The sequence below is a fragment of the Fundulus heteroclitus genome, chromosome 11, assembly GCF_011125445.2.
Source record: "Fundulus heteroclitus isolate FHET01 chromosome 11, MU-UCD_Fhet_4.1, whole genome shotgun sequence".
Taxonomy (NCBI): domain Eukaryota; kingdom Metazoa; phylum Chordata; class Actinopteri; order Cyprinodontiformes; family Fundulidae; genus Fundulus; species Fundulus heteroclitus.
Window position 1 is genome coordinate 21,534,480 of NC_046371.1, and position 26,675 is coordinate 21,561,154.

At 40.8% G+C, this 26,675-nt stretch overlaps 1 protein-coding gene across 2 annotated transcripts; it reads left to right on the forward strand.

The window, feature by feature from the left end:
* Positions 1 to 3,629: 3,629 nt before the first annotated feature.
* trpc6a (transient receptor potential cation channel, subfamily C, member 6a) lies at positions 3,630 to 26,625 on the forward strand. Of its 2 annotated transcripts, none has more exons than XM_012855241.3 (14): positions 3,630 to 3,990; positions 4,928 to 5,259; positions 6,945 to 7,077; positions 8,636 to 8,936; positions 10,245 to 10,430; positions 13,403 to 13,567; positions 13,646 to 13,889; positions 13,985 to 14,206; positions 15,914 to 16,178; positions 19,970 to 20,165; positions 22,661 to 22,861; positions 25,150 to 25,206; positions 25,348 to 25,423; positions 25,717 to 26,625. In XM_012855241.3, the coding sequence occupies exons 1-14, from the start codon at positions 3,851 to 3,853 to the stop codon at positions 25,845 to 25,847; spliced, it is 2,649 nt and encodes an 882-aa protein (XP_012710695.2). In that variant the 5' UTR covers positions 3,630 to 3,850; the 3' UTR covers positions 25,848 to 26,625. The 2 variants fall into 2 exon arrangements, with proteins under 2 accessions (XP_012710695.2, XP_035998999.1); XM_036143106.1 differs by having other exon boundaries at positions 4,931 to 5,259.
* The last annotated feature ends 50 nt before the right edge of the window (positions 26,626 to 26,675 follow it).

Below are 26,675 nucleotides of genomic sequence, written 5' to 3' on the forward strand. Positions count from 1 at the left end.
CACCTTCCATCCCGAAGGCCCAGCAGTGGGGTTCCCAATTTTAATACGAACATTTACTTCCAGCCGGGAGAAAGTATTTACTCTTTGTACATCATCAATTTTTGATAATTTTTTTTGTCGCTCTTGAAGGTTCTGGATCATCAAAACAGCTATGCCATCAAACTAAGATGATCTGAGTAAATCCAAAAAGGGAATAAAGCACAGTGACAGGATGAATGATCATTTTAATGATTTAGATAATTATCCAAACCAAACTGGCCCTGTCTGAAAAAAAAAACACACAGCCCAGATTAACACCCGATCTGTACAATCAGGAAAGACCCTGACTGACAATATGAGGTAGGATAAAAGATCTCAATAGCCAAACATCAAGCTCTGAGCTAAAGAAATCTAAGATGATAATGGCAGATGTTTCGGATGTAAAGAGCATCTCTTCGATTTTTACCCTAGCTTTACCCACGCCTTTCAATTCAATTTCTGTTTTATTCACTGGATGTCACAGCAAAGATAGACTGCTGTATATGAAGGAACCATGAATTATGTTCCTTACCAGAGAATCCCAGTGGACAATGTCAGTTTGTGGTCTAAAGTGAAAGCACACCTGCGTCACTGCGGCACTGCAGCGGGAGAAAGATCGGAAGCACACCAGCAAATCCTCTGAATGGCTTTAAAAAATAAACACAATGGAGGAATTCGAGTCATTGTCCTGATTTAAATCTGAATTACTTGGAGTGGCCTGACCTTATGCAGGCTATTCATGCTTGAAATGCTTCCAATGTGGCTGAATTAAAACTATTTTGCAGAAGAAGAGTGGGCCAAAAAAAAGTTTGATGCCCGTTATTGCAGCCCAGTGCAGCACAATCAGTAATTAGGTTTAGGGGATGATTTTTTTTTTTTAAAGGGGACCTATTATGCTTATTTTTAAACATTTAGGATTGGTCAATGGGCTATATGAAACATGTTTACCCAATTTTGCGCTCAAAAACCCTTCAGAGATGATGAGATTTATCCTTCCCAGTTCGGCCTACTTTGAGCTACTTTCAGAATGAGCTGTTGTTAGGGGGCTCTGTCACTTTTATGCAGAAAGGCTGTAGCTGGCATGTGAGCTCTCCCCCCACCCCAACCCAATGCTTACACTCCCACTTTGCCCATTGAATGACGAAATAGTGAAAATGGCTGCAAACAGATGCACAATGGTACAACAGTACATCTTTGACCCTGAATCAGACCCAGAAGCTGCAGATGTGGAGCCTCCGGTACAAACACAAAAGGTTGTACCGGTCTTTTGTGTACTTACTCACCCGTTTCTCGATGGTGAGTAAGTAGTGTATTCCTACAGGACAACCTTAGGTCCTGTTTACATGATAACGAATTGAATGACAACGTTCTAATTACAATCTCCGTTTACACGGCTGCGGTGCAAACCTGAAAACGCTGTAACTCCCTCGCCGTGCCACTAGTAGGGTAAGGTAAGTTTACTTATATAGCACTTTTCAGTAACAAGACACTCAAAGTGCTGTGGTCTTTGAAACTCAGCATGTGAGCTCTCAAGCAGTATAAGTTCTTAGGAGTGAGATGGTTAAGGTTCCCACCAGGGGTGTTTTTTGGCTGTGCAATGTTGACAGCGGTGGCGGAGGAAGGGTGGACCAGCTTTACTCTGCTGATGCTAACAGCGGTAGGCGCTACAGAAGTCTTTCCTCCTCTTCTCATAAACATGAACGCGGTTCGCTTTCTGCGACTCTCAGCCATGTTCAAAGTATACAGTGAGAGCAGCGGAGCTACAATGAACTCTGACCAACCCATGCCCTTCGGACCGAACGGTAAAGATTGGTTAGAGTTTTTACAGGCCTGAAGCGCCCACAGAAAATAGTTTTTAACCTCCTTTTTTGTGAATACATAAGGTATTTGTAAGACAAAAGATTTGGCGTTGTTGGTAAATGAACACTACAAACGTAACCAAACCGTTCCGTTTTCCCTACTAAACGTCACATAAACAGGGCTAACTTAGAGTGAGTTGCAAAGCTACGATGAAAACACTTTTCTGCAGTGATAAACTTCCTCTCATATCTTCTCAGCTGCCTATAGAAGCATCTGTCTGTGAGTGTTATATTTTCATTAAGTGTTGGTTTGTGTTAGATACTTCTAGGCTTGCTGGGGTCGCTCAGTGAGGGCCAGTGTCCGCCGATTGTGATGTAATAATCGGGAGGTTTTTGTTTTCCATACTCCCAACAACACATTTACTTATTAGCAAAAATAGCTAGCTGTTTTGTTTTAGTGCTTGGACTGTTTTCAGAAGCAGCAAGAGACCCAGATGGAAGCACAAACTATCACGATAGGCTGGTATTGAAAACCTTTTTTCCTTAAATATATAAAATTATCATTTTAAAATTGCATGTTGTATTAACTGAGAGTATAGTTTCCTGTTGTTAAAATTGAATTTGATCCGAAAATCTTGAATTTGGCAAAAAAAAAAAAAAAAAAAAAAAAAAAAAACGCATTGTATCTCCTACTGATTTTTTTTTTTATGGTACTGCGATGTCTTGCGCAGTTTGGTGTGTATTTCAAAAACAACAACAGAGGATGAAATGGGTAAGAAAGTACTTCACCTTTGAAACTAAGAGCAGAATGCCGTTGTTCTTCCTGTTTAGTTCAGCACGCTAGAACACGATGTTATTCACTTTCAGTTTGTATGTGTTTGTGTGATAAAGGATTATTAATCCAGCAGATAACGTTGCAGGAACTCTGGCTCTTTGTGTGGTCTGCTGTGTGCGTATGTTGGCAGCGTCCATCAATATACACGCTTCACACAGATAGGGAAGGAGACGCGTTCAGGTGCTTTGCACTCTGTGTCCCCCCCAATCAGACTGTGTATGTTCGGGTTGACAGTGTTTACATCCAGATCTTGGGTCTGTTCTGCTCTGTGGAGGAAGTCTTAACAAAAACTCTTACTATTGACATTCATCAGCATTTAGACCCTTCTCCTTGAAGCCGTCTAGCGCTCTCGCAGCATAAAATGTCCTAAGTGACTAATCTTCAGGAATCAGGGCCTTAAAAGGCAGTTTTCACTCTGACTATCAGACATCAGAGACTCGCTTTTATCAGATTTTTTTTTTTTCTTTCTCCAGCTTTCAAGACTTTTCAGCAATGTGACTTTTTAACGAGAACTGGCCTGAGTAAAACAGGACGAGGTAACGTTTCCCTAAAACAGAGATCACCTAGTGAAAAAAAGGCGTGCCCCGCATTAGCTTACGTGCACGCATGTCTGAAGAATATGTGTTTATGTGTGCGTTTGTTTTCCCACACTTGACGGGGATCAGTGGAAAGAGGGAGCGGACAGGAAGCAAGGTCTAGTGGGAATTTAAACCCGGAGGAATCTCATCTGCTGTTCATCAGCCATCATCCGCTCCTGCACGTATGCACTCGAACACGCACATTGAAAGGTCTTTAATAAACACAACTCAAGGATTCAAATGTAATATTCCGCTTTTTTGTTCCTTCCTTCTTAAACTTAAAAACTTCATCAAAACTTCCACAGGTAAGGCAGAGACAAAGGTCAAGCCAAGCGAGACAGAGAGTGGTCCAAAGGCTGCTGAGGTTACAGAAACACAACTTTGAGAGGGAAGGATCGGAAATTGACCCTTGATGATCCCTCCACATCTGTGAGGGTTGATGTGTAATTTAAACAAAAGTATACGGGAGGGGCCCAGAAAGATGCATTCTTTCTCAAGGATGGAGGATAAACATAGGGGGGAGGGTGGCTGAGTGAGCGAGGCAGGAACATGCCAGAGGGACTCCAGCACTCGTTCACATGAAGCAGACGCAGACTCGCCGCTGCTGATCATCCCTCAGCATGAACCACAGACCACCGGGGGCCGATCGCTGCAGGCCGGCTGCCGGCGACGCGGACCGATCCGGCGCCAGGAGCCGGGACAACCTGCTCCTCTACGACGATTTCAGGGAGGAATTCTGCTGTGCCGGACAATGCCTCGGGTAAGGCTCTGTGATTCACATGCTGGGTTGTCAGATAAACAAGGAGCAAGTGCACGAGCAGCTGAATGTCAGGCATGTTTTTTTCTCATTACAGCGAAGCTTTAAAAGCAAAATGGGTCTCATCATCATTGCACGTAATCATTTGATTAAAGGAAAGAGGTGTAAAAGAAAGTGGCACTGCACTTTACAGTATGCATCATTAGTGAAGTAGCAAAGAAAGTTATATTTTCTGTGTGTTAAAAACAATAAACCCCATTTTAACTACTGATTGAAGACGTACTGAACTACAGAATAAATACAGATTAAAGAGATTTGCATACCCAAGAGTAAAAGCAGTGGGTTAAAACAGTTATTGTTTTGTTTTGTGAGCTCTTGTTAAGAAAAATGTGTTACTGCGACCATGTTTGAAACCCCTCTCTCCAGTCTGAGCTTCCAGTTCAGCCACACCTGCGTCACCTAAGTAATGTCATGACATGGATCTGTCCTGCTTGTTTTCTACGGTGCAATATGTGCATTTTCTGCATCAGTAAAATGTGGAACAGTGGTAAATTCAGCTTACAAAACAAGTGCAGCATTTAGGGTTTAGAAGTCATGACCAGAATAAAAAAAAAAAAAAACATCTCCTAAATGATTCAAATCTATTCTGAAAAGGTACAAAATCCCAAATCATGTCCCACATTTTTAATAAATCAGTAAAATGAAAATTGACAAAGTAATGAAGGAAAAAAACTAAGTATACCCATTGTAGTATCTTCAAGTTATAGCAGCTACAACGTGAAGAAGTCGTTTCCTGCATGGATTTGGATCGTTTTGCTTAATAAATCATGACAGAGCAGAACTTGGTGCGATTCTTACACTTAAAGGCAACTCTAAATCATTTTAAAACTCGATAAAGGCCAGATCCTGTCCGTGTGTCGTCCCCCCCTGTGATTCCCAGCAGGCACAGCAGCTCTGAACGGCAGCTCGCAGCTCGCCTCAGCACCGGCAAGCGGCGGCAGGCCCTGCGAGCTCCTGCCTACATGTTCTCGGCGCCGTCGTTCAGCCTGTCGGAGGTCGACCAGCGTTTCCTGGAGGCGGCCGAGTACGGCAACATCCCAGAGGTGCGGCGCATGCTGCTCCACGTCCCCAACCTGAACGTCAACGCCGTGAACTACATGGGGCAGAATGCGCTGCAGCTGGCTGTGGCCAACGAACATCTGGAGGTGACGGAACTGCTGCTGGGGAGGGCCGATTTGGCCCGAGTGGGAGATGCTCTCCTTTTAGCCATCAGTAAGAACTGTGCATTTGTGTATGTGTAGACAAAAATACTCTTAGAACTTTAACCGCGTTCGTCACAGAGCGCATAATGTGTGATACAGAGGGGACAAACGTAGATTTTTATGATAGCAAAGTGATGCAGTAATGAAGTTCACCTGTCAATGTGGCCTCTAATAAATTGAAGGTGCTCACAATTCGTCTATTTTGTAAAGCTTTTACTCCAAGATAGCAATGAGGTGAACATTTGGAAGATTTCCAGATATTTTATTTTATTTATTTGGCACTTTGTAAAGTGCCTTGAGATGGCATGTATTGTGAATTGGTGTTATATAAATAAAATTTAACTGAATTGAAAGCTAAAGACCACAGATCAGGACACAGAGCAGGAGGGGGTTTCACTTGATTTAATTTTCTGACAAATTGGGATCTTAAAAGTGTGTTCTGCATTTATACTTAGCCCCTGTAACTTGGATGACATAAACTAAAAACCCAGTGCAACCACCTACCTTTATAAGTCACCCATGGTAAACAGCATTAAGAAACAGATTCCACTTCTGCGTAGTTTTTTCCTCCGGTCCTGCTGTCCTGTGATGGACTCTGAGGTTTTTAAGGGAACATTAATGAACAAACAGCCTCATGAAGATCAAGGAACAAAGCAGAAAGATCAGGGGAGAATGCTGTGGAGAAGTTTTATTAAGGCTATAAAACTAAGTACCCACCGTTGAACATCCCAAGGAGCAATCCATCATCTGAAAATTGAGAAAGGCCATCGACCTAAACTGACATCCTGGGCAAGGAGAGCATTAATCAAGAAGAGAAGCAGCCAAGAAGCCAATAGACCCATGTTAAGATGGGAGGAGCTGTAAGAGATCCAATCCTCAGGTGGGACAATCTGTTCACAAAATAACTATTAGTTGTGCTCTCCACAAATCTAAACTTTATGGAAGAGTGTCAAGAAGGATGTAATTGTTGAAAGAGAGCCGAAAACAGACCTGCTTGCAGTTTGTCCCAGGAAGGGATGTAGCAAACATGTAAAATGAGAGGATCTTGTTCTATGAGACCATGTGGAACATTTTACCCTATATGCAAAAAGCATGTTTCCGAACCCAACGTCACCACCGTGAAACAGAGTGGTGGCAGCATCATGCTGTGGAGACGCATTTGTTCTGAGAGGACAAGGAAGTAAAATGGATGAAGCCAAATATGGCCCAATCCTGGGCTGGAAACCTGTTGGAGGCTACAGAAGACTAGCCAATGCAGGAGAGGCTCATCTTCCCGCAGAGCAATGGTCCTAAACATGCGGTGGTCAAAGTGCAAACTTAAATTCAACTGAGACACTGCGGCCAGAGTTGAAAATGGCTTTTCGCAGACATTCTCTATCCAATCTGACCGAAAGAAGAAAGATAAATGGCCAAGATTTCAGTCTCTGGCTCAGAAAGCTGGTAGAAACACACCTAAAAAGACTTGTAGATGTGACTGCAACAAAATGAGACAAAGTCTTGATCCAGATGGGGCTGATTACATATGCAAGCCACACTTTTCAGATCTATTATATACATTTTTGGTTATAATTTGCCTTTTACTTACACAATACACCTTGAATTATCCTTACCTTACCATTTAAGAAATGCCAACTCTTGTTCCATGGAGGAAAATGAATACATTTCCTCAACAGCTTCTCTCTGTTTGTGCCTTAGGTAAAGGTTATATCCGTATCACAGAGGCGCTGCTCAGTCACCCTTCGTTTAGGGACGCTCACCGTCTGACAGCGAGTCCGGCTCAAGTAGACATGCTGGATGACTTCTATGCGTACGATGAAGATGGGACAAGGTACGGCTGGTAAAGAAGCATTGCGCAACATGTGAGATCAAAAATGGTCTGTTGTTAAAATTTGCACGATGACTTAAAATATCTGCTTCTGATGAAAAAGCAAAAACCGACTACATCTGTGAGGGGTTGCCAATTAAAGAAATGAGAGTTATTCTTGCCAGAGGAAGTGCAAATCTTCTAAAAAAAATTAGCACATGTCACAGGGCAATTTAAACCCTGATGAATAGAAACAACTGTCTGGAAACAAAATATTTCCAACAAGTACACAGCAGTGTACTTTTTACATTTGAGGTTTGGGATGTATGCCAAGAAAAAGCCTTTCCTGCTCTACCATCACTGATAAACATGCAGCGTTTTGGTCAGATGAGGCTTACTGTGACCCTTTGGGCAACATACAGTCCAGGTTTGAAACAAAAGATGAATATGTGGAAAATTACCGGCATGGTGGAGGGTCTATGATGCTGTGGGCCTTTTTCTCTTCCAAGAGCCACGGCGACTACTTGGCTGTCCACGGTGTCTTATCTGTGAGTTCCCACCCTGTAAAATGTTACAGGGGAGAACTAAGTGCTGCCTATGGCATTAACGGCATGGGGGCAGCAAGTAAGCAAATAATTACTTCATAATGATCTATTTTCCTCCTTATTAAATACATTGCATTTTTTTCATGGGGGAGAAAGATTATGAGAATAAAGTCAATAAGTTATGAAAGTAGAACTCTTAGAAAATAAGTGTAACCTGCCCCCTGCATTACAATTCTGAATGTTCAGCATCTTGTTAAGTTATACTTTGGTATCGGTTTCACAAATAAAGAAATACTAAATCTTTTTTAGGTAATCAGCAACAAATACCCCCCCCCCAACAGGTGTCTCGTGACCCTCCGCGGGGTCTCCACCCCCACTTTGGGAACCCCTGCTCTATGTCATGGCAAGACTCAAGAGTTTTCCAAGCAGTTACACTGATCGTTACGCTGCCTCCACAAGCTCTTCTTCTTGTCTTTTTTTTTATTTTTACAGTTGTTCATAAATCCCTAAATGGCTTAGCACCTAAATACATCACAGACTTGTTATCAGTGTATAAACCCTCCAGACCATTAAGGTCTTCTGGCTCCAGCCTACTCTGCATATCTAGAAACAGAACCAAACTTGGAGAAGCAGCATTTAGTTCCTATGCTCCACTTATCTGGAACAACCTTCCAGATAACTGTAAAAGTGCTGAAAGCCTGAGTTCCTTTAAATCAAGATTAAAAACACATTTGTTTAGGACTGTTTTTGACTGTTCTAGTTAAACTGTTTTAATGTTCTTTTTTGTTTCAACATTCTATCCCTACTTGCTTTTATTCTATTTTATTTTCCTATATCTTAATCATGTAAAGCACTTTGCATTGTCTCTGTACTGAATTGTGCTATATAAATAAATTTGCCTTGCCTTGCCTTGCCTTGTCAGCCGGATAGACAAAGGATATTTTAGACTTATAGTGCGGGGTCTCACAAATGTAACGGCATTATAACTCAGCATTCTTCATCATGATGGGAACATTGTGTTGTGTGTATCCTCCCAGGTTTTCTCATGATGTGACGCCGGTGATACTTGCAGCTCACTGCCAGGAGTACGAGATAGTTCACACCCTGCTGAGCAAAGGGGCCCGCATCGATCCTCCTCACGACTACTTCTGTGGCTGCGACTCGTGTAACTATCAGCAGCAGTATGACTCCTTCAGCCACTCGCGCTCAAGGATCAACGCCTACAGAGGACTGGCCAGTCCCGCGTACCTCTCCCTTTCTAACGAGGATCCGGTGCTGGCGGCCCTGGAGCTCAGCAACGAGCTGGCCATGCTGGCTGACATCGAGAAAGAGTTTAAGGTCGAGGACAAGAATGTGACTGGACGTACTGTTAGCGTTGCTTTAATTGTGTCAGTTCTGTCTGATGGTTGTTCTTGTCGGCTGCTCTCACAGTTTTTTCAAAAGCGCTTGAAAAAGGCTGTGTGAAAAGTTTTGACAGCCTCACAGAAAAAGCATAGATTAGGTGAGAACCTGTGGGAATTTATAGCAAACAGACGTCTATTGTTTTCACAACTTGAATTTACAGAAGGAAAAGAAAGAAATGCACTCTAAGAGTATTTAAAGATTTAATACGTTTTTGATAATGTAAATCATAATTAGTGTACAGGCTTTACGGGAAAGAGGTACATTCTCTGACAAACAGAAAACAGTTTATACAGGGTAACAAGTGTCAGACATAAACTTTTTAATGTATATAAATACACCTGTTACGTTTTCTGTAAGGTGCAGTTTTCTAAAATATGGTTATCTACCTATCTATCTATCTATCTATCTATCTATCTATCTATCTATCTATCTATCTATCTATCTATCTATCTATCTATCTATCTATATATATATATATATATATATATATATATATATATATATATATATATATATATATACACACCATAATAATCCTGATGATTTATTTATTACATAGAAAATTGTTTCAGTAAAAGTTGAGGTTAAAGGAGCAATGAGCAAAATTTCATTATTTTAGAAAGAAAGAACAAAAAAATAGTTTAGTGAAGGACTAAAGGTCTCTTTTCAGATGGAATATGGTATGACGTCACACACCGTTTCTCTGTGTTGTTCTCACAGCCGGGTTCTACAGATGCATAAAATATTGCTTATTGCTTCTTTAAGTTTTAAGGAGTAATTTTAGATCATAAACTATATTGAAAATCTCTGAAATTCACAAAATGGAAACAATTGCAATTCTGGATATCGCTAAGAATGTTTTGCATTCACTGACCATTTCTATTTTGTATTGTTCACTTAATTATTTCATTTTATAGAGGTTTGGGGCAACACTGATGACTTAAAACTGAACCTGTCTGTTTTACAACAACCCCCCCCCCCCCCCCCACACACAAAAAAAATAACAACAACCCAGCAATACTACCAATGTAAATTACAATTCAATGAGTAAAATAAAACTAAACTGACAAAACCTAAAATGAAATCTTGGTTTGAATGATTTTGTACAAAGAAATAAAAAGTATAAATGAGAAGAACAGGAAGAAGAATCGGAGTTGCGCGTTGCTGCTTTTAAATTCCTACCATCCCTTATTAGACCTGCATTAAACCACTTCTGGCTTATCTTTGTCTTTACCTTTGCAGAACGATTACAGTCGCCTGTCAAACCAGTGTAAGGATTATGTGGTGGGCCTTCTGGACCTTTGTCGCAGCACAGAGGAGGTGGAGGCCATCCTAAACGGAGAAACGGCTTTGGACGACAGCTACGACGTGCCGGGTCGCCCCTCCCTCACACGCCTCAAATTAGCCATCAAATATGAACTGAAGAAGGTGAGCAGGCTTTCAAACAGACAACAGAACAACCAACATACATCATGCCTTTTATCATTAGGTGAAAAATGACAAAACACTCCTCCTGTTTAAAAGGTTTTACTCATATTTCAATTCATTTTCCAACATCTAGTCAGTAGAAGTATTTTTTGTTTTGTTCTTGTAACTTAAACTTGTCACTGCAGTAATCAGTATAAATTAATTTTCCTCTAAATGTGTGGATAGTGCTGTACTTCATTATAATTACATCAGTTTAGAGATTTTTTTTCTTTTCTCATTAGAGCAGTTTTTGGGGCAGACCTGTCTTGGTCTCTAGCTTTAGAAAAGGAGGAACTCAGGTTGTACATCCAGTTAAACTCATGTTTAATAGCTTGAACTGGCCGTGTGTGTTAGGTAAACTCTTACATGCCAGATGACCTCTTGAAAAGAGTTTCGTTTCAATTTGACATCTGTTATCGGTGTCTGCAATAATGCTTTCCCAGCGTGGATACTGGGCGGCTTCCTATCGTCTTTAAACTGAAGGATGAGGGAATGCGTCACAATTTCCGAAAATCACTTCACATTTTGAATCATTATTTGAAAGTCCCGAATCCCGTTTTGGATGAGTCCATCTTAAATGAGGAGCCAACTCTATGTTTAGTTCCTCTGTTTCTTTTTATGTTTTAAACTGAGCTTTAACAGACATTTGGGATTTCTAGAATAAAATGTTTCTTTCCTTGGTTTTATGTGTGTTTCTGAGTTGGATTTTTTCCCCTGCTCTTTTTATGCTGCTTTAGGGTCAGAGGAGAATTATTCTAACTCAAACAAACACAATATGGCTAAAATAAATTATGTCAGCATTGATTTATGAACTCTGCAATTATGTATGTAGTTAGCTGATTTGAAACCAAAAGAACCACACTGCAAAAACGAATCTAAAAATAAGTAAAATGTTCTTAAAATTTGTGTTTTTGTCCTAGATTTGAGCGGGTAAATGATATTATCTTCCAATGGAACGAGTATTTTGATGCCTAAAATAAGATAATTAGACATCCTGCACTTGAAATAAGATGATGGAGATGAGTTGTTCCTATTTTAAGTGCAAGAGTCTTATTCCATAGGCAAATCATCTTATTTACCTGCTTAAATCAAGGACAGATACACTCATTTTAAGAAAATATTACTTATTTTTAGTTCCGTTTTGGCAGCGCTGTAAATTTCAACACATTCATATGCCACAGCGACGATTGCTGTAGTGAGGGGGACTTAAAATGACTTACCAGTAGTTCTGCATTCGTTACTGTGAATATGACATGTCCGGGTCAGAAACAACTTTCTTCTTTGTCTTGCCTCCTGGATAAAACGAAAAATATCTTTGTTCTGGTAGAGCATGTCTTTGAGTCTGGCCTTTGCTGTGCATGGTGTTTTGTTTGGGGTCCAGTGATGGTGTTCAGAACCGCGGTGTTATCTTGGACCAAGACATGACCTTTGAATCCCATTTCAGACAGGTTTCAAGGGCATCTTCACCAAAAAAAACACTCCATCCAATTAATTCATTACGTTAGGGCTGAAAGGTTGTTTTTTGCAATAGGAAGCACCAAAAAATAAATAAACTATCTATATCTATATATATATATATATATATATATATATATATATATATATATATATATATATATATATATTAGGGCTGGGCAACGATTAAAATATTTAATCGCGATTAATCGCCCTGATTAATCGCGATTAATTGCGATTAATCGCATTGTATTTACAAACTCCAAGAATGAATTCAAAAGTAGTGTAAAGAGCACTTTTATTTTAATGTTCTGCTGCCATATGAACAAAAGTGTTGTAACATTTGTAGCACTTATCAGTAACACATATTTAGTGTAAAGATTAACTTAAACATGTAAAACAAAAAATAGCAATAATAATAAATTAAAGCTTATTGCCACTGACAGGGAATTATTTATGGGGAAAAAATCTACCAAAAACAGGCAATTTCTGAGGTAACAGCAGGGAGCAGCATTACCATTTTATGTTCAATGCCAAAGTTTAACTTGGCAGTGGTTACAACTAACTTGTTTCTGTCATATTCGATGCTGGAAGAACTTTAAACTGAAATGCTTGCTAACTCGATATGCTTGCGTTGCTTGCGTTTATTTGATGTTAACACGTGGTTTTTTGTTGCTGCTTTCTCGCGTGCATATAGTGAATGGCAAGGAAAAACAGGCAAAAACACATGGATACTTTGAAACGCGAAGCGACTTCACCGACGGCGTCGATGCCGGCTCCGCTCTGCTCCGCACAAAACCTGTTCCGGTCGCCAACTCACCGCCTCACCTAAGCAAATTCCTGCGGGAAACACCGCCTTCCGCATGTCGGCTTTGTTTTTTTTCCGGCCAGCACTTTTCTTACTCTAAATCCGAGGTTTGGCTGACAGCGAGGTTATTGGCGCATTATCGCCACCTACTGTTCTGATTCAAACCCCTTCACCGCAGCAACAGACCTTCACAAAATAAAAGCATGTGAGCAACATGCGTTAATGCGCGTTAAAGAAAATATCGCAGTTAATAGTCTAATGAGTTAACGCGAAATTAACGCGTTAACTTGCCCAGCCCTAATATACATATATGATGTGACTTACAGCGAGAGGTCATTTTGTGAATTTTAAAACTGTTGAAACTAAATTAATTCTTCTTTAGACATGCAAGGTCCAGGTTGTAAAAAAGACACAACTGTTTACCAATTGTCATTATATGATCAACAGAAATTGACTGGAGTGTAATAAAGTTTTTATTAAACTGAACCATTTGTGACCGAGTTGTTTTGGGAAGAAAACAAACTGGGCCTGAATTGGACTGATCCGTCTGTCTTAAAAAAATATTTATTGTGACATTTGTTGGGAATCGGCTCTAGATAAATAAACTGGACCGAATCTAGATGTCCTGTTTGATTACCCATAAGCCTGAAGTCATTTTGTTGTCCTCCAGTTTGTTGCCCATCCAAACTGCCAGCAGCAGCTGCTGAGCATTTGGTACGAGAACCTCCCCGGCCTGAGACAACAGACCACTGGTGTGAAGCTGCTGGTGGTCCTGGCTGTGGCGATAGGACTGCCTGGACTGGCTGTGGCCTACTGGGTCACTCCCTGCAGCAGGGTATGAATGCACAATCCAGCCGTTCATTTTGGGTTACTTTACACCGTAACACATGATCACTCAATATTGCATTCTCAGGTGGGGAAAGTTCTGCGCAGCCCCTTCATGAAGTTCGTCGCCCACGCCTCATCCTTTACAATTTTCCTGGGCCTGCTCATCCTGAATGCAGCCGACCGCTTTGCAGGCACCACCCTGCTGCCCAACATGACCCACCATCAGCTGCCTGGAAATCCACAGCTCAAGACGGACCCCCTGCTGCTTCACCGCAAGACCACCACCCCCTTCACCTGGATGGAGATCCTAATTATTTCCTGGGTCATGGGTGAGCGGAAGATGATGACACATGTAAACAAACAAAAAAAAAAAACAACCAAAATGTTAAACCAAGGCTGTGCTGTTTGACCCGTGCTGCTGCAGGCATGATTTGGGCCGAAGTGAAGGAGATCTGGAGCCAGGGACCCGGAGAGTACCTGGTGGAACCGTGGAACTTCCTGGACTTTGGGATGCTGGCCATATTTCTGGCCTCGTTCAGCTGCCGCTTCTCTGCCATGAAGCAAGCAGACTTGGCCCAGGCCTATGTGTACAAACACTGCAAAACACTGTACAAACTGCCCCCAGAGATACACTACTTCACCCTGGGTAAGCGGACCCGCATGCACGAAAGAACCACTGGCTAGAATTTACCATAAAAAGTCAAAAGTTAGGTCAGATCTACCATTAAAAAAAATAAATGAGGAGCAGAGTATTGACCGACATTATTTTTAATTTATTTTGTTCAGTACCCACAAATTAAGACGTGATAAAAACATCTGTCTACAGTGCTTTTCAACAGTATTCATCATACCCCTTAAACTTTTCCTGTGGTGATTAACGCCGGTGAACCCGATATTCAGCCAAACACAGAGTTATGATTTAAAAGGTGTATTGTGAGGGGACGAGTCGTGGCAGGTGAGGCAGGCAAGCAGAACCAGACTTGAACAGATGAGTTATGGCAGATGATGCAGGCAGGCAGGGATGAGCAGGAGACCAAAGGATGCAGGTAGAGACAGACCAGAACAAACGATGTGGACCGGGGAACCAGCAGAACCAGCAGAGCAAGCGGCTGGAACTCACGGGGAAACAAAACTGCAGCATGCAGACACAGGCAACTTTTAACAGAAGAGTTCAGCTGGCTGAACACACATGAACTAGTAGAGGCAAGGCACAGCTCACTAGATGAGATTAGACGTTCTGACAGGGAGGAGCTAAATGAGGCAGGTATATGTAGGCAGGTGGAGCTGATCTGGGCTAATTGACTGGTGACTAAGGAGACTGAGCTGATTGGACATTGGCTGATTCAAGAAAAGTCCAGAAAAGTCCAAAACAAACAAACAAAAACCTAATTCATGACATTTTTCACATTTCCTACTCCGGAGTCATGCAGGGCAACACATGAAAGAAGATGGTCTGGTCAGTTGAGACCAGAATTAAATTATTGTTTGCAAAACGCTACGTGGCAGATTCCCATTAGCTCACCATCCTCACAGTGAACCGTGTGGGTGGCTGCTTCATGCTTTGGAGATTTTGCAGCAGGGCTGTTTAAACTGGTCAGAGTTGAAGGAAAGACAGAGGCAGCTAAATGCAAGAATCCAGGAGGGAAGCTGCAAAAGACTTAGGATAAGGGCAGAAGTAAGTTAAGTTTGGTGCGGGACAGCAACCCTAAACATTAGGAGCTACAATAGAATAATTTGGATCACAACATATATTCAGTTAGAATGACAAAGTCAAAGTCTTGACCTAAATCCAATTTAAAGGAGTTCAAAATAAAAGATCATGAACCCAATCTGACTGACTTTGAGCTATTTTCGAAAGAGGAACGAGTAAATTCATTCTCTAGGGACGCAAAGCTGGTGGAGACATACACCAAAACACCTGCAATTGTAATTTTATTGAAAGGTTTCTCAAAGAATTGACACAGGTGGGCTGAAAATACAAGCACACCATATTTTACAGATTTCTACTTCTGTTACATCATGCGTGAGTTTCGTTTCACTTCACTTCCAAATCATGTCTCCCGTCCTGCAACTTGTGTTCCTGGTCCGACACACCAGATATTTAGATCATCAGCAGGACTCTGTCAATCCTGACAGCATGCTGAGGAGGTTATTCGCCCATTTGGTTCTGGCGTGTTGGTACACAGCTAGAAGTAGGATGACACCGGCCCCGAGGCCTGAAGGGGAGCATGCAGAAGGGATTAAATATTAGCTCTGATGGCGTTTCTCTCCTGGTCCTACTACCGCCACAACCCAAGCTCAGGTCTTTATCCGCCGTAGACACCCTGATGTTCTTTAGCTGTCTGTTTTCCAGCACGTATCCACTGGACCCCCTCGGACCCTCAGCTGGTGTCGGAGGGCCTGTACGCGATCGCAGTGGTGCTGAGCTTCTCTCGGATCGCTTACATCCTGCCAGCGAACGAGAGCTTCGGCCCGCTGCAGATCTCTCTGGGAAGGACCGTCAAAGACATCTTCAAGTTCATGGTCATCTTCCTGCTGGTGTTCCTGGCGTTCATGATCGGCATGTTCAACCTGTACTCCTACTACCTGGGAGCCAAGCAGAACGACGCCTTCACTACGTGAGTCACTGACCCGACCTAATTTTCCTAGTTTTGGATTACTTCACACTGACAGTGTTGAAGAAACAGGGTTAATTAAAGAATGTGACATTCAAAGGCTAAACCAGTAATTGATGATAACTGGTAAAATAATACATTTAAACAACAATATAAAACACAAATAAAGACCACAATTATGTTCTCATCAATAATCATTTTTTGATCAGTCTTTTGCGGTAATCTATTGTTAGTTGCCAAATCTGTTTAACTCAATGCCAAACCGAGCTTTCTGCAACAATTTTATAGCAAGTGAATAAATCAATTTGTAACCCAAGAAGTTAATCATAGCTACAGTGGGGCGGAAAGGTATTTAGCCAGCCACCGATTGTCTAAGTTCTCCTACTTAGAAAGATGAGAGAGGTCTGCAATTTTATACATGGCTACACCTCAACTATGAAAGACAAAATGATAATTTTTTATTTATTTATTTGTAAATGATGGTGGGGGAAAAAAGTATTTGGTCACCCGTACACAAGCAAGACGTCTGGCCCTCACAGACCTGTAACTTCGTCTGTCCTCCACTCATTACCCGTATAAATGGAAAGCTGTTTGAACTCCTTATCTGAATAAAAGACACCAAACTCAACCATGGCCAAGACCAAAGAGCCAAGACCAAAGCTGGAAGGTGGCTGGGTCTTCCAGCCTGATCCCAAACACACCGCTCAGACAACGAAGGAGTGGCTCCATAAAAAAGCATTTCATGGTCCTGGAGTGGAGTAGGTAGTGGCCAGACCTCAAACCATAAAAGATTTGTGGAGGGAGTTGAAAGTCCGTGTTGCAAAAACATCACTGCTCTGGAGGAGATCTGCATGGAGGAGCGGGCCAAAATACCAGCTACAGTTTGTGCAAACCTGGTGAAGACCTCCAGGAAACGTCTGACCTCTGTCACTACCGACAAAGGTTAAGCTACAAAGTATTGAGATGAACTTTTGTTATTGACCAAATAATTATTTTACACATTGATTTACAAATAAATTCATTAAAAATCCTTCAATGCAATTTCCTGGATTTTTTTTTCTCATTTTGTCTCTCATAGGTTTAGTATACCTATGATTAAAAATACAGATCTCTCTGATCTTTCTAAGTAGGAGAACTTACACAGTCTGTGGCTGACTAAATACTTTTTTGCTCCACTGTATATCACAGCTACTCTAAAGCGCCCATCTGATGCGTTTACTTATTGTGGATAACAGAACTTGGTCAACTAGCTGGATTGCTTCAGATTAATGAGGCGTGTCTAATAGTCATCAATGCTGATGAAAGTTTCAAACAGATTTCATTTTTTACGGGTACAACCAAAACCTTTTCTTCCCTGAGCCACCAAATAACTTAGTCATCTAGTTTTGCCCAACAGAACAAATACAAAAGTGACAGAAAACTGTCACAAATTATACATTCTTTGTTACTTAAAACTCTGAAAAGGTTTCAGGGGCCACAGCCAAAATATAAGTACGATAAATCATTATGTATATTGTTTTGAAGCAGCCAGTGTTGTTTCTTTGACTCTGTCTTTATTTCAATTTCTCTCTCTATATTTCTATATCTCTCCATAACTACACTTATCTCTTTATATTATATGCCTCTGTTTCGATATTTATCTCTATCTCTTTATTTATGTCTTTCTAACTTCATCTCCTCTTCATGTCTGTCTATTTATACCACTTTCTCCATCTCTCTGTTTCAGTTTATCTACCATTGTTCTATTGCCATAGCAGTCTCTCTAACTCTATATCTATTTTTCTATTTGTATTTCTATTTTCTATTTGTATTTCTATTTCTTTTGTCCTCTCTCCATTTCTAACTTTGGTAATTGATACATCAATTCCTCAGTCTGTCTCCTTGGTTTTTCTACACATTTACATATCTATATGTCCACTTATTTCTATATCTATCTGCCTCTATCTAAAGTTTTCCATCTCTCAAGTTCCACATTTTTATATTTGTCACCAAATCAGTTTCTCCATCTCTCTACTTTCTATATTTATCACCATTCCTCTATTCCTAGCTCAGTAATTCAGGAAATCTCTTTAACACTCTCTTTATTTAACACTCTTGCTACCTCTCTTTACCACAATTTTCCTTCCACAGTGTGCATGTTATTGTAATTTTAATTGTAAAAGCCTTGATAGCTTGGACTTTATTTGGGGGCTGCTTTAATTGCTGTGGTGGCGTAACGGGAAACAAAGACAAGAAAGAGAGGATTGTTTTTCCACAGTCTGGCCTTCTAGACGCTCCATGCCCAGAAATGGTTGGGTTTTAGGGCTCTACATGAGCTGATAATTTGCTTTTTGTTATCGTTGGACAACCAAAGCAGTAGTTTCCAGCCTTTAAGAGATGCTTTACAGCCGAGTCATTAACCCAGAGACGTATCGCTGCTATCACCGTTTTCCTCCCACTTTCAGGAAACGTGTGCCTAAATCAAACAAAATGCTGTTTTATTTTTCTTCTTATTCTCTATGAATTTTTTTTAAACATAAGTGGACCTACAATGATGTACAGGTACTCAGAAGCAAGAGCTAACGGAGGTCGTGCTTCTGCTCATGTAAAATTTTCACACTGAACACCCAACTTAATACAACAGACGGGGATTTCTGCCTTAAGTTTTGTGTCTTCTGATGTTATCTCTTTATTTATGTCTTTCTAACTTCATCTCCTCTTCATGTCTGTCTATTTATACCACTTTCTCCATCTCTCTGTTTCAGTTTATCTACCATTGTTCTATTGCCATAGCAGTCTCTCTAACTCTATATCTATTTTTCTATTTGTATTTCTATTTCTTTTGTCCTCTCTCCATTTCTAACTTTGGTAATTGATACATCAATTCCTCAGTCTGTCTCCTTGGTTTTTCTACACATTTACATATCTATATGTCCACTTATTTCTATATCTATCTGCCTCTATCTAAAGTTTTCCATCTCTCAAGTTCCACATTTTTATATTTGTCACCAAATCAGTTTCTCCATCTCTCTACTTTCTATATTTATCACCATTCCTCTATTCCTAGCTCAGTAATTCAGTAAATCTCTTTAACACTCTCTTTATGTCAGGTTTTCTTTAACTCTTGCTACCTCTCTTTACCACAATTTTCCTTCGTCTCTATTTCTCTGTATATGTCGTTCTATCTCTTGATACACCTCTTCTTCTCAAAAGGAAATCCCAAATTGCTTTCTTATTCTCTATGTCTATAAATCTCCTCATTGTCTATCTTTCTTTACCTCTATCTCACTTTCTCTATTTCTATCCATCCATCTCTCTATCTTTAGTCATGGAGCTCTATATTAGTGTACTTCATATTTAATCTCTCTATATTTTTGTCTCTAACTCTTGAGCTACCTACAGTGTCTCTAAATCTTATTTCTTTTCTTTTTACCTCTCTAAATTTCCCCATATCTACTGAAGATGCTGTTGGGTAAAACGTGTAGTATCACACTTGTGATCTCCATTATCTAAAATAAACCTGTTTCTTGTGGGGCTTATCTTAGATTTTAAACACACTGTGCATTTGAAATACATGTATGATTTTTAAGGAAATTACTAAAAATATTTTAGATACTTTTTTCCTTCTTTTCTTCCTCATTCGTACGTTTTAGGAATCTTTGCCTTGCCTCTGCCTTTTTAGTCTGGTACTATGTTTTTAGATATTAGAGAGGACATCAGACATAGGGTTTTTTTTTCTTTTAGTTCTTTTGTGTATATTTAATAGCGTGCTTGAACTAAAATCCTTCCCCTTGTCCTCCTGTGTGCTTATTCAGCCTGGAGGAGAGCTTCAAGACGTTGTTCTGGGCTATATTTGGACTGTCCGAGGTCAAGTCGGTGGTGATCAACAACGGACACAAGTTCATAGAGAACATCGGCTACGTTCTGTACGGGGTTTACAACGTTACGATGGTGATAGTGCTGCTCAACATGCTGATCGCCATGATTAACAGCTCCTTCCAGGAGATTGAGGTACGCAACGTCGCCACGTGGCACAACGACGAGCCTTTAAATGTAAATCACAGTCACATGCATTCTTACGCTGCGCTGTCATGTACAGAGCGCTTTCTTTGTCCCCATAAAAACCAATTTAGCTGCTTTACTGAACACAACTCTCTGCCTGAACAGAGAAAGAAAAATTGAAAAAAGTGTGGCGTGCACATGTGTTTAGCTTCTCTCTTCTACAGGACTGTCTCAGAAAATTAGAATATTGTGATAAAGTTCTTTATTTTCTGTAATGCAAATAAAAAACATGAAATGTCATACATTCTGGATTCATTACAAATCAACTGAAATATCGCAAGCCTTTTATTGTTTTAATATCGCTGATTATGGCGTACAGCTGAAGAAAACTCAAAAATCCTATCTCAAAATATTAGAATATTTCCTCAGACCAAGTAAAAATATATATATATATATAACAGCAAAACAAAATCAAACATTTGAAAATGTCCATTAATGTACTCAGTACTTGGTTGGGAATCCTTTTGCACAGATTACTGCATCAATGCGGCGTGGCATGGAGGCAATCAGCCTGTGGCATTGCTGAGGTGTTATGGATGCCCAGGATGCTTCAGTAGCGACCTTTAGCTCATTTGCATTGTTGGCTCTGGTGTCTTTCAGCTTCTTCTTCACAATACCCCATAAATTCTCTATGGGGTTCAGGTCAGGGGAATTGGCAGGCCAATCAAGGACAGTAATGCCATGGTCAGTACACCAGTTACTGTGAGAATCTTATGTCGTCTCTTAACCACTACCATACTTGTGATTTAGTTTACTGAACCAAGATGAGTGTTTTTCAAGGCTCAGGAAACCCTGCAGTGTTTCGAGTTAATTAGACGATTCAAGTGATTAGTTGAACAGCCTACTAGTATACTTTTTCACAATATTCTAATATTTTGAGATAGGATATTTGGGTTTCTTAAGCTGTAAGCCATAATCAGCGATATTAAAACAATAAAAGGCTTGCGATATTTCAGCAATACAGAAAATAAAGAACTTTATCACAATATTCTAATTTTCTGATACAGTCCTGCATATGAACAACATCCCAAGCTCAGAACAATGATCCATCGCAAGCGACGGGCCGGGAAAGGGACGCTTTACTCAGAGGAGCAGCCAGGAGGTCCGTGGTAACTCGGAAGGAGCTCCAGAGCAAACCTGCTCATCTCGGAGAATAAGCAGGTTTGCTCCACAAACCTGAGTTGTATGAAAGAGTAGCAAGAAGAAAAAGACCTCTGTTGAAAGGAAGCGGTAAGATGTCCTGTTTGATGTGGGAGAACAAGCTATTCTGTGGAGGACGGGTCTCTGTCAGAGGACGACATAACTAACACTTTTGATCTGCATGCAAAAAAAAACAAAAAACGAGGCAATGAGGACAAAGAACTGAACACACAATCATGAATCAGCATCCTGCTGAAGCCACACCAGACAATAAAGCGGGAATCAGAAAAAAATGCGTGGAATGAGGAGCCTCTGGGATTTGGTCTTTGTGGTGTTGTTCTTCCGTTGTTCAGCCGCTCTACAAAATACACAGCGATAATGGATTCAGTCGGGCCATACGACCACCCAGAACAGGCTTGGCTGATGTGATCCAAAGGAAAAAAGAGAAGCCATCATTAGACCAAAGCATGCGGAAGTGCTAGAACGGCCTAGTCCAAGTCCAGACGTTTCTGTCTCTGGAGAAACAAAAGCTGGTCGAACCATAACCCCAAGAGACTTCGCAGCTGTAATTGAAGTAAAACGTGATTCCACAGTGTGCATGTTATTGTAACTTTAATTGTAAAAGCCTTGATAGCTTGGAGTTTATTTGGGGAGTGCTTTAATTTGCTGTGGTGGCGTAACGGGAAACAAAGACAAGAAAGAGAGGATTGTTTTTCCACAGTCTGGCCTTGTAGACGCTCCATGCCCAGAAATGGTTGGGTTTTAGGGCTCTACATGAGCTGATAATTTGCTTTTTGTTATCGTTGGACAACCAAAGCAGCAGTTTCCAGCCTTTAAGAGATGCTTTACAGCCGAGTCATTAACCCAGAGACGTATCGCTGCTATCACTGTTTTCCTCCCACTTTCAGGAAACGTGTGCCTAAATCAACCAAAATGCTGTTTTATATTTCTTCTTATTCTCTATGAATTTTTTTTATACATAAGTGGACCTACAACGATGTACAAGTACTCAGAAGCAAGTGCTAACGGAGGTCGTGCTTCTGCTCATGTAAAATGTTCACACTGAACACCCAACTTAATACAACAGACGGGGATTTCTGCCTTAAGTTTTGTGTCTTCTGATGTTATTTGTTGCATGTCGTTTTAATAATGTCACCTTTATTCAAAAGACTTTTAAAGATGATCAAATGTTTGATTTTCTAAATCTGATTATGAATCAATCATTTCCAAAAAAAAAAGGTAGTTCTGTAACTTTCTATTTACATTTTTTTCCCTTCTCCCTTCTGATACCTCCTTCCTCGTAGGACGACGCTGATGTCGAGTGGAAGTTTGCTCGGGCAAAACTTTGGTTTTCTTACTTTGAGGAGGGAAGGACGCTCCCTGTCCCCTTCAATCTGGTCCCTAGCCCAAAATCGATGCTGGGACTGGCCACAGCCACAAAGTCCATCCTCTTACACCTGGTTCACAGACGCAGCGAGAAGCAAACTGAGACGCAACTCAATCAGGTATGCGCCTTCAAACTAAAACAAATTAACCCTCGCGGTGCCTTGCTAAAGTATTCATGCCCCTCTAAGCCTTTTCAGATTTTGAAACCAGAAATTGTATCGGGTCCGTTTGGGATTTTATGACAGACCAACACACCGGAGTGCAAATTGTGAAATGAATAGAAGATGATCCAAGGCTTTCTAATAAGTGGTATACATAGGTGTTCATCCGCTCCCAATCAGTAGAACCAGCTTCCACCACATTTACAGCTACAAGTCTTTTGAAGCGAGTGTCTACCAGCTTTCCACATCTGGGGATTGAAATTTCTGTTTGTTCTTACTCGCAAAACAGCCCAAGCTCAGTCAGCTTAGATGCAGAGCATCTGCAGACATCGGTTTCTCAGTCTTGCCACAGATTCTCAGCTTGATTTAGATCTGGACTTTGACTAGGCCATTTTAACATGAACATAATTTCATCTGAACCATAACATTGCAGCTTTAGAGTCGTTAGTAGCTTAACGTCTGCCTTGCCTCAGATCTTTTGGTGCCTCTAACAGTTTTGAGCACATCCTTTCACATTTGCCGTATCCCCTACATGACTTTGTGGCAAACTGTTTATGGGACTTAAAGCCGCTTTTAACACAACCTTTTTCTAGCCTCTCTTCTATGAAGGCCAGATTTAAGTGCAGAACTATTCAATTCAGTTCCATTGTATTTAAATAGCGCCAATTCATGAAACATGTCATCTTGAGGCACTTTACAAAGTCAAATTCAATCATTTTATACAGATTGGTCAAAAATTTCCTATATAAGGGAACCAGTTGATTGCTTCAAAGTCTCGACAAGCAGCATTCACTCCTGGAGAACCGTAGAGCCACAGGGAGAGTCGTCTGCATTGTCCATGGCTTTGCTGCAATCCCTCATACTGAGCAGTGTTGTAGTCAAGTCACTATGCCTCGAGTCCGAGTCCAGGTTCGAGTCTCCAGTGTTCAAGTCCGAGTCAAGTCCAAGTCATAAAAAAAAAATCCGAGTCGAGTCCGAGTCAAGTCCACTACTCATCTGAGTCCAGTCCGAGTCGAGTCACTATTGATCAAGTCGAGTCCTTATTGATCAAGTTGAGTCCAAGTTCCGCACTAAAGTAAGCATAGCCTACATGTTTTTAAACTAAAAAAAAAATCCACACTCCACCACATTGCACTACTAATTTAGATATTAAAATCATACACCAAATAATATTCTAATGACATATTAAAATTATAGTCTAATGATATAAAAAAAAAAGTTGAGTCTTTTTCTCAATTTCCGAGTCAGAATGATCTGAATGTAGGAGTCCGAGTCCAAGTTCGAGTCATCAGTGCTCAAGTCCAAGTCAAGTCACAAGTCTCTAAATTTAGCTAATGAGTCGGACTCGAGTTCGAGTCTCGGACTCGAGTACTACAACACTGATACTGAGCAAGCATGGAGCGACAGTGGAAAGAAAAACCACCATTTAACGGGAAGGAAAAACCTCCAGCAGAACCGGGCTCAGTATGAACGGTCATTTTCCTCGAGCGACTGGGGGTTACAGAAGACAGAGCAGAGACACAAGAAGAGAGACAAACAAGCACAGAAGCACACATTGATCCAGTAATCTGTTCTACATTAGATGGTAATAACTAATAGTTCCCCTGTTGACAGACTATCCCCACTGTGCGGTGGATCTTTGCAGCTCCTCCAGAGTTACCTTGGGTCTCTTGATTGCTTCTCCCCGCCATTCACGGCTGCTCAAGTGGAACGGGTTGTCTTATTAGGTTTGCTGTCCTCATCCTCAGGTTGCAGGGTCAAGATTTTTAGAATATTGATTATAACTGAAACCTGCCTTAAACATCCCCACATCCTCATCACCTGAGCATCCTGGTGTTTGGGTGATTGTCCTGGATTTCTTTTTTGTTTCAGAAGGGAATCTGAATGAAGGGGGCTGAATACATTTGCATTCCACACTTTTCAGATTTTGTTTCCCCCTTCCCATAAAATATTTGACAACCATATATCAGGTGGAGCTTCTCTGCTATTATATCCCACCTTGTTTTGGGTCTATCACTCCTTGATAAAACTCACCCAGACACCTTTGGATGTTTGTGGTTGTGGATGAATTTGCACTCACCCTTTCCTGGCTCAAACAGCTGCAAAGTAAATTCAATAATCGTTTCCGCCCTCTAGTGGTATTAAACAGCACTGCAGGCTGAGCCTCACCATAGAGAAAAGTTAAATTAATCAGTCACTTCTGTTTAGTTAAACAGTGAAATAAAACATGCAATTTATCCCTTCAGCTCGGGAAGAACAAAAATCCAGGATACGGAGGTTCAAATGGTCCAACGAGGTATCAGGTATGTATAGAAGTAACTGCAATGTTCCTTTTGTGTGATAGTTGAGTTTTACTCTTATTTGGTACAAATTAACCTTACATTTTAGTTTAATACTGCTATAATTTTGTTACCTTGCTCCATCCTTTCCTTCACTGGCTGCAGAAGATCATGAAGCGACTGATCAAGCGTTATATAATCAAAGCCCGAGCAGACAAGGAGAGCGATGAGATCACAGAAGGTAACAGAAACGAAGCTTTGTGCGTTTTAGTCATTATGATCGTTTTGTTTTTGTGACAATGAACACTGTAGTGTCTTTTTGTGTGCGTTTTAAAAGAAACAATCATGGTGATTTCTAGCGTAATCAATGCAACTCTTCTTTGCAATAAATGTCTGCCAAAGTTGTTTTAACCTGGTCCTATTTTCCATCTCATGTATCCATATCCTAACGTTTGTTAGTTAATGTAAGCATCCTTCCAAGATCTAAAAGTTAATCGACATCCTTAGCTGACCATTGCATCCGTTCTGATCCAGGCGAGCTGAAAGAGATCAAACAGGACATCTCAAGTCTGCGATACGAGCTGCTGGAGGAGAAATCCCAGAACACGGAGACGCTTGACGGACTGCTGAGGAGGCTGGGAGAGTTCAGCACTCCGTCCTCTTAGCGCCGACTCAACCTCTGCCGAAACATCAAAAGGCCGCCGTGTGCCTTTTGACAGCGACAGGGAGGAGGCATCATCATAAAACAGGAACGAACGACGTGGAGACAAAGCTATAAGTGGCAGCTTGGTGGACTTAAAGAGACATTCTAGAAACCTTTTTTTTTTACATAAATAAAGAGTTTTGTAGCTTAGCTTCAGCCTCCAACATAAGCTGAGAATATTGGACTGATTTTTGACTTTTGTTTCATAAGTCCAAGCTTTTATTCATATCCGATGTTTAAATAACATATTGGATTTTGTAATCGCCTAAATATTTAAATCTGACGTGGTTGTCTGGAGTTTCAGCGGGGAAACATCCCTGCCGACAGGTACACAACAAGCTAGTTCTCACACGTGTACCCGGGCCTGTTAAAACGATGTGATCATGATACATCCTCAAATTTTTCTCTTATTTTTTTAGCAGAAAGAACAGTAGAAAGACAGCAATGTCATACCCGACATCTGTCAGGTGTATAAACTGATTTTATGTCACGATATGTGGAGAAGGGGTTGAGATTATCAAAGCTTCGTGTTTCCTTTAATAAATCCTGCCATTTTAACAGGGCTGTGTGCACATACAGCAACTTACTGTGATTTTATATTTTTCCCTCTTCAACAGCTGTATTACATTTTGTAAATGCTTTCTCATAATGTGTCATAACTTGTTTGCTGGAGTTGTAAGGTTTTCTTCCTGTCTAAAAACTTCAGGCTTAAATAAAATATATACTATTCTGCCCAATAACAAGCAGCGGGACTGCATTTCTAAAACGGCGTAAGGAACAGACAATTCAT

Bases quoted from the DNA above. Each gene is read 5' to 3' on its own strand.
- trpc6a (XM_012855241.3), top strand. From the start codon at position 3,851: ATGAACCACAGACCACCGGGGGCCGATCGCTGCAGGCCGGCTGCCGGC. The intron at 13,568-13,645 runs GTATGAATGCAC...TTGCATTCTCAG, and splicing joins GGGTCACTCCCTGCAGCAGG to GTGGGGAAAGTTCTGCGCAG. The intron at 25,424-25,716 runs GTAACAGAAACG...GTTCTGATCCAG, and splicing joins GAGCGATGAGATCACAGAAG to GCGAGCTGAAAGAGATCAAA.